This window comes from Ostrinia furnacalis, unplaced genomic scaffold (genome assembly GCF_004193835.3).
Source record: "Ostrinia furnacalis isolate ACB-3 unplaced genomic scaffold, ASM419383v2 OfSCF2040, whole genome shotgun sequence".
NCBI lineage: Eukaryota > Metazoa > Arthropoda > Insecta > Lepidoptera > Crambidae > Ostrinia > Ostrinia furnacalis.
Genome location: NW_021132279.1, coordinates 21,474 through 29,234, shown reverse-complemented (window position 1 = coordinate 29,234; position 7,761 = coordinate 21,474). Strand labels below are relative to the sequence as shown.

Sequence of the window (7,761 nt, the reverse complement as noted above, 5' to 3'; positions counted from 1 at the left end):
ACGCGTGTTTCAGGTTTTTTCAAAATTCATCCCTAAAATGGGGAAATGGGGTGACAACGTCTGAAAGTCAACATGGGTAGTTATTTATATGGTTTATCGGGTCGATTCGACGAGAACAATTTCTGTGAAAGAACGAAAACGCGAACGGAGCCGCGGGCAAAAGCTACTTACTTATAAAAGTATGTTCATAGTAGGTACCTACTTAAATTAATTTTAATAATTTGACATTTCTTAAAGTCTTGGCTTGGCCCAAGACTCTTGGGTAATTAAGTATTTAATGTGGTTACTGCATACACGTATGTTCCCATTATCTACAAAAAGGGTGAACTGGGTGAAAAAGGAAATGGAACATGAAAATGTGGTAAGTACTTAGTACCTAACTACTACTTAATTATCGTTATTTTATTTTATTTATAAAGTTCATTAAAATAACATAGGTAGGTTACTTACTCGTACTTACTACCTGACTTCCTGGCAAACTCATATTGATATTGTACCTAAATAAATCTTACCTACTTATTATAAAATTTCAAAAATTCAAATTTCTTTATTCTTCCAGGTGTTTTTAGTTTTACATTTCTATATTGCGATCGAGGAATTCTTTTAAGTAAATAAATACTTGTGGTAGAAAATTCCCGCTCTCCATATTAATTTAACATTAATCTATATATATAAAAATGAAACCCGTTTCGCGTTGTCACGGCATCACGTGTGAACGGCTGAACCGATTTCGATAATTCTTTTTTTTTAATGTTTGTGGAAGTCCAAGGATGGTTCTTACGGAAAAAAATATTAAGAAAATCTCTACGCTAAGGCGGTACGAAGTTCGCCGGGTCAGCTAGTTGACAATATAAATATAATTATGACTTTAGATATACACCACTAAATTTTTATCACCGAAAAAAAAATTATGGGTAATGTGTTATTGATACTGATCCCATTTGTGCAAAAAAAGAAGTTAAATAAAGTGACACAAAATTTCCTCCTAAAATTGGTAATTTATGGACACACCCGTCGCTAGCACTATTTACGTACGATAAATTGTAACACTTATTAAAATTCAAAATGGTCTAAGATAGCTAAGTATGTAATAATAACACTGGAAGCGTGGTCGAGGCGTGAGCGAGACAGACAGATCGATGCATCGTGCGAGCTCGTATAAACTACTCTAGCGAGCAGCGGAGTGACAAAGCTGTGACGCGTAAAATACGGACTAAAGAAAATTTAATAAAAAAATTAACTTTATGAAAAACATTTCTTTTTCTTTTGCTTTATATTAAATATTTCACACGTTTCTACATAACCTGATAAAATTTTTTCGGTGATAAAAATTTAGTGGTGTATATTATTTTTCAGCCTATTTTTATTAAATTAAATAAAATAATATAATAATTAATTAATTAAATCAATTTAAATATAAAAAAGAAAAAGTAATTTATTTCAGGTCTTGTTACACGATATAAATTAGTGTTCAAAATTCCAGGGTGCAAGAGTGAGTTTGTGAGAGCAAACGGTGTAGCTATGTGTGTGTTTCCAAAATTGATTTGAAAACATACATAACTAATTGCTTGGTATATTTAACAGAGCGTATCGTTTATTTATTAATATTACAATATTTTGTAGAATATCGATACTTTTCTAGAGATACCTACCTACTATTTTCAGCTTTCCCCATCCTCCTCACATAAATGACTACATTAGTACGTTTATGTAGTTTAATGTGTCGGATCATAATAGACATTCTAAATGCTTACGATCTTAATAACGTGAACTTATAATTTGTACGCGGCAATTAGAGTTAAAATTCGTTGACACATGTATTCTTGGAAGAAACTTTGTCGCTTTGTAATTAACAGATAAGATCTATATTAGTAGAAAGCCGCTATATTATGAGTACTGGTGAAACTCGTTGAAGGTAGGTACATAAAAAAGGTAACAATCCTTTTCATAGTTGAATGAATTTGCTATAACTACCTACATCGGCAGCATGGCTTACCTATTTAGTGACTGACGACTTTTGTTTCTATTTTCTAAAAAGCCTGCAATGTCCTGAAAAAATATTTATACAGGGTGGCCCAGAAGAAAATTCACTTTTGTAAATTTAAGGAAACGAAAACTGTACATTTTTGTAGAACTTTAATTATTGCAATTTAAAGGAAATTTCATGCAATTTATTTTTAAATTTACTTCCTTTTTAAGATTTGATCGTACATGTGATTCCCTTGACATTTACAACATTCGGTCAACATGCATAAAAATTTTGGAAAACTTTCGTTAAAGTTACCTCGAAATGGATTCAGGATGGATGAATGCTGAAGAGTTTTTGGATTATTACAGTATACACTGCTCATAACGTAACCCCACAAAAAGAAGTCTGCTGGAATGAGATTAGGACTTCTTAGTGGCAATGAGATTTCACCCCTTCTTAATTGGTTTGTTGCATCGAAAAGATGATTAATTTTTGAGAGCGCTATACTAGCATGCTGAAAAGCTTCTTGATTTCAAAGTGGCATGATTCACAAGGCTATGATAGGAGCACTTGGTTTCATCAAGATGGGGCTACATGTCACACTTCAAATGAGAGCATTTAGATGGTCAGAGACATGTTCCCACAAAAAAATAATTTCAGGCAGGTGTGACATCTACTGGCCACCAGAAAGTCCTGATCTCACCCCAGAAAACTCTTTTTTGTGGTGTTACTCTAAGAATAGAGTATACTTTTATAATCCAACAACCATGCAGCAACTGAAGCTGAACATTCGTCAAAAAATGGAAAATAAGTTTTGAGGTAATTCTAACGAACGCATTTCAAGATTTTGATGCATGTTGATCGAATGTTGTAAGCGTCAAGGAAATCTCCTGGATGATGTAATTTAATAAAGGTAAATTTAAAAACAAATTTCATTTCATTTTCTTTGAATTGTAATGAATAAAGTTCTACAAAATTACACAGATTTTTTTCCTTGAATTTTCAAAAGTGAATATCTTTCTGGGCCACCCTGTATGTACAACTTACCTACGCAATATTTAGGTACGTAGGTCCAATCATTGGTCCCTTGAAATTTTGGAAATCAAGGGAGTTCGACTTTCTAAGCAATGCAATGGACTACTGAGGTTTTCAGTTTTGAATCTATCAACTCAACATGTTGGTTGTTGTTAGGGCAGCCGCGCACTTTGAACATCTCTTCCCTTATTTTTATTTTATCCACAACGAGGAAGCTCTTCGCCTGTATCTCAACTGATGGTAAGTGATGATCAGGCCGAAGGTGGAAGCTAGCTTCACCCGGAATCCTCAACCACAGAGGAACTGGCTATCTTACCTCTAACTGCCGAACTGAATCGAACCCGGGACCTCTGCGTCTGAAGCCGGTGGTCTTACCACTAGACCACAGAGGCGGTTTGTTATGGCGACAGACTTAGGTAAGATGGTGGTAGCTAGCCAGGCGGGTCCTATCGTATTGTGGTAACAAACCTAGAGTTACTTACCTAGTGTTAATCTGTCAACGTTTTACTCGTGTATGAGCGTTGTTGGCGTAGTAGGTATAATAAGTAGGTGGAATTTATTCGATGCTATTGGTTTCTTCTGTTTCATTCGGACGCGAAATCGCTTTTCGTCCGTGGACTCGTGTTCGATCTCGGCACAAAATAATATCGGCCAGTGTGTGACCCTATGGTTCCCCTCATCATCATCATCATTTCAACCATAGGACGTCCACTGCTGAACATAGGCCTCCCCCAATAATTTCCACAATGGCCGGTTGGTGGCGGCCCATGCTACCGGCCGTCAGTTCTGCGTACTGTAAATGCCCTGCCCATTGCCACTTTCAGCTCGCTAATCCGTTGGGCTATGTCAGCGCCCTTAGTTCTTTTACGGATCTCCTCATTTCTCGATTCAATCTCGTAAAGAAACACCTAGCAAAGCCCTCTCCATAGCACGTTGTGCAATTTTGAGCGTATTTATAAGGCCTTTATAAGTGAAGATCAGAATATCACCAAAGAAATTCTACAGGTATTAAGGTATTACTTCACAATAGGTTCAGAAATGATACAATATTTAAAAAGAACAACAATTTTATTCTTAAAATATAACAGTAAAATTATATAAAAATAATGTATTATCCTAAACCAAACTAAACATTAAATATTACCCAGAATCATACTCATTAAAAATGTTAGAATCCATATAATCTGAAGAATCTTTTGTTTCAATGTATGAGGTAAAAAAACTGCCATCTGTGGCATCATAGTCATATTTACTACAGGTACAATAGCATACACTTTTGCTACATCCTCTACACTTATGTGAATGTTTTAATGTTATTTCATCAGGAAAATCACATACTAAGAAATCATCTAAATCATATGCATAATTGAAATCACTCTCAGGTTCATAGAGATATTTATTGATGTACTCATCTACATCTTCAAAAGTAGATAGATGATTAAATACTAGTTTTTGCTGTTTAGTCAATACCTTCTCAAGCATAAATACTAAATGATGGTGGTAACACTGGAATGTGATTTTTTGTTTATCCTTATTTTTGAAAGTCTGCCACAACTTTACACAGCTAAGTGGAGTCCTGTTCGCTCCACTAAATAGAGCTGGATTCGTTAATATACCACTTGCAGCCATAACACCATTACATTTAGTGGCATTGTATAAGGTGTCTGCATCTTGCAAGGTCTTAATACCACCATTTGCAACCACAGGCACCTGCACAGATTTACACACTTCTTCCAAAGCAGCAACATTAATACTATCACCAGTTTTTTGCTGCGGAGTACGTCCATGTACAGTCAAAAAGGTGACTCCACATTTTTCTAGTTGTTGGCATAAATTTATAGTTTTTTTTAAATCATCCAACACTCTTATTTTAACTGATATGCTAAAATTAGGAGATAAGCTATTTTTGACTTCTCTGACTAAATTAAAAATTAGGTTTGGTTTAGACAATAAAGCGCATCCATAACCATCTTTCATGGCCCATTTTTGTGGACAACCACAGTTTAAATCCACTCCATCAGCATAAGGATAGATCAACTTGGATGCATCAGCAAAATCAAGAGCGTTGTTTGCTGCAAACTGAACTATCAATGGAGAGTCACTCGTTGTTGTGGAAAACTCATTAGTCCGAGCTTTTGAATTTTGGCAGAACGAGTCGGCTAATATCATAGGCGTGAAGGTAAGTTCAGTGCCATAGCTGAAACAAAATAATGTATTTACAATTCATTATACTTAAATTTATATCAGGTTTTCTTTCCATTATATTTCATCATAGATTTCCATTATAGATTCAAAATAAGATCTAGTTCAGCAATAAAATAGTAAGAAGTGCATTGAATTTACGGTGATAAACTACAACACTTTTAGGTTAGAATACATTACCCACTTTTTTACAAGTGTTCTGAATTGAACTTTACTGTATCTGACCATTGGTGCACATATTTTAACGTAAGAATTATTCGTCTTAGCTTCATCGAATAATTCTACAATATTTTTCTTTAGTTTCATGTTTTTTACTACATGAGGAGCTCTACAACACAGATTACATATTAGTCTCCTCTACAACAACAACATCATAAATCTGACATTTTATGACTAATTGACACAAGACATTGACAAGAATTATCACTGACGTATCCATTGTGGTAGGAACATGAAGCTAAAGATAAAAATGGAGGGCAGAGTTGGAACAAAAACTTGAGTCAAATACCTACTTATATCTATCTCGCTCTCTGCGGCCCTACCTCTCTTTTTAGTGTGAACTGTAGTATTGCTATCTTCTGAGTTAAATCTCCTTGTAAATTCTTCGAAATAGCCAATTCTCTAACCAAATCAGAAGTTACACAAATAAATAATTAATATTTGAAACTAAGATTACCCCCTTAAATTGTTTTTGTCCGTTTTAAAGGACATGTCAAATAATTGCTTACAGAATCTAAATTAAAGCAATTTATCGACTTTCGAGGGATATTTTATAAAAAGCATGATATTTTATGTGAAACACGAGGCTGCAGTTCAATAAAAAGCCGCGAATTTTAAAAATAAAGACAGTTGAATAAATGCAATAGCAATGTCAAGTTTTCACTCTTGATAAATGTGGCAATACTGTAGGTATTACACTTGTTCTTGTGCTTTATTGATTGATTTTAGAATATTAAAGAATAAAACTGACGGTTATTGCCAAAACTGTAAAAAAATATCGATTTTTTTCCATTCATTTCAAGGTTACAAATGTTATGTCACTTAAAACGGACAATGCCATGTGTCAGTAATAAATACTCATGTTGATTTTTAGACATTTTTACCCAATTTCCCCCTTTTAGGGGTTGAATTCTGAAATAACCTGAAACACGTGTTTATTCATTTATCGATAGGAATGTATTCTGTGAATTTTCGAATTAAATAGTGCAACTAATTTTGTTTCGCCCTACAAACTTTGGACCCCCATTTCACCCCCTTAGGGGGTAATTTTGGAAAAATTCTTTCTGATAACACCCCTAGACCCTAATAAGGAACCACATGCCAAACTTTGTGTCTTTATACCCACCGGTTTCGGATTTATGTTGATAAATCAGGCAGTCACTTTCTGTTTTTGTATGTCAGGGTATTTTTTGATAAATTTATGTAAAATCAACAGTAAATAGTCCAGATGAATTGCAAAAGGCGCTGGATTAGCCAGAGGATGATTATCAGGGATTCCTGTATTGTTATTAAGAAAAGTTGTTTTACGTTTGTTTTTCTAAACTGGCAATGTCCGTCCTAAGTGACATGGTTGTAATGCTAAATAATTGGCAATGTCCGTTTTGAGTGACATGTCATAACTTCTATACTAATTGAAATTTTTTCAAAAAGTGAATATTTTTTTCTTAATCTATCAAAACAATACCTAAATCCCAAATTTGACCATTTTTGAAGCAAGGGTTCAATGAGTGCCAATTTAAGGGTTAAAGGTTTAGACAATAAAGCGCATCCATAACCATCTTTCATGGCCCATTTTTGTGGACAACCACAGTTTAAATCCACTCCATCAGCATAAGGATAGATCAACTTGGATGCATCAGCAAAATCAAGAGCGTTGTTTGCTGCAAACTGAACTATCAATGGAGAGTCACTCGTTGTTGTGGAAAACTCATTAGTCCGAGCTTTTGAATTTTGGCAGAACGAGTCGGCTAATATCATAGGCGTGAAGGTAAGTTCAGTGCCATAGCTGAAACAAAATAATGTATTTACAATTCATTATACTTAAATTTATATCAGGTTTTCTTTCCATTATAGATTCAAAATAAGATCTAGTTCAGCAATAAAATAGTAAGAAGTGCATTGAATTTACGGTGATAAACTACAACACTTTTAGGTTAGAATACATTACCCACTTTTTTACAAGTGTTCTGAATTGAACTTTACTGTATCTGACCATTGGTGCACATATTTTAACGTAAGAATTATTCGTCTTAGCTTCATCGAATAATTCTACAATATTTTTCTTTAGTTTCATGTTTTTTACTACATGAGGAGCTCTACAACACAGATTACATATTAGTCTCCTCTACAACAACAACATCATAAATCTGACATTTTATGACTAATTGACACAAGACATTGACAAGAATTATCACTGACGTATCCATTGTGGTAGGAACATGAAGCTAAAGATAAAAATGGAGGGCAGAGTTGGAACAAAAACTTGAGTCAAATACCTACTTATATCTATCTCGCTCTCTGCGGCCCTACCTCTCTTTTTAGTGTGAACTGTAGTA

The 7,761-nt window shown here is 34.4% G+C and overlaps 2 protein-coding genes across 3 annotated transcripts; both read right to left on the bottom strand.

Annotated features, from left to right (window-relative positions):
* Positions 1-4,118: 4,118 nt before the first annotated feature.
* On the bottom strand, positions 4,119-5,610 carry LOC114354342 (tRNA-dihydrouridine(20a/20b) synthase [NAD(P)+]-like). Of its 2 annotated transcripts, XM_028306676.1 has the most exons (3): positions 5,575-5,610; positions 5,391-5,542; positions 4,119-5,201 (listed from the first exon to the last, which is right to left on the bottom strand). In XM_028306676.1, exons 2-3 carry the CDS (start codon positions 5,510-5,512, stop codon positions 4,145-4,147), a joined length of 1,179 nt encoding a protein of 392 aa, XP_028162477.1. In that variant the 5' UTR covers positions 5,513-5,542; positions 5,575-5,610; the 3' UTR covers positions 4,119-4,144. The 2 variants fall into 2 exon arrangements, with proteins under 2 accessions (XP_028162477.1, XP_028162478.1); XM_028306677.1 differs by lacking the exon at positions 5,575-5,610 and having other exon boundaries at positions 5,387-5,523.
* A 965-nt stretch (positions 5,611-6,575) lies between these two features.
* LOC114354333 (tRNA-dihydrouridine(20a/20b) synthase [NAD(P)+]-like) lies at positions 6,576-7,586 on the bottom strand. Its single transcript, XM_028306659.1, has 4 exons — positions 7,556-7,586; positions 7,378-7,523; positions 6,938-7,211; positions 6,576-6,590 (listed from the first exon to the last, which is right to left on the bottom strand). The coding sequence occupies exons 2-4, from the start codon at positions 7,497-7,499 to the stop codon at positions 6,576-6,578; spliced, it is 411 nt and encodes a 136-aa protein (XP_028162460.1). The 5' UTR covers positions 7,500-7,523; positions 7,556-7,586.
* Positions 7,587-7,761: the final 175 nt, after the last annotated feature.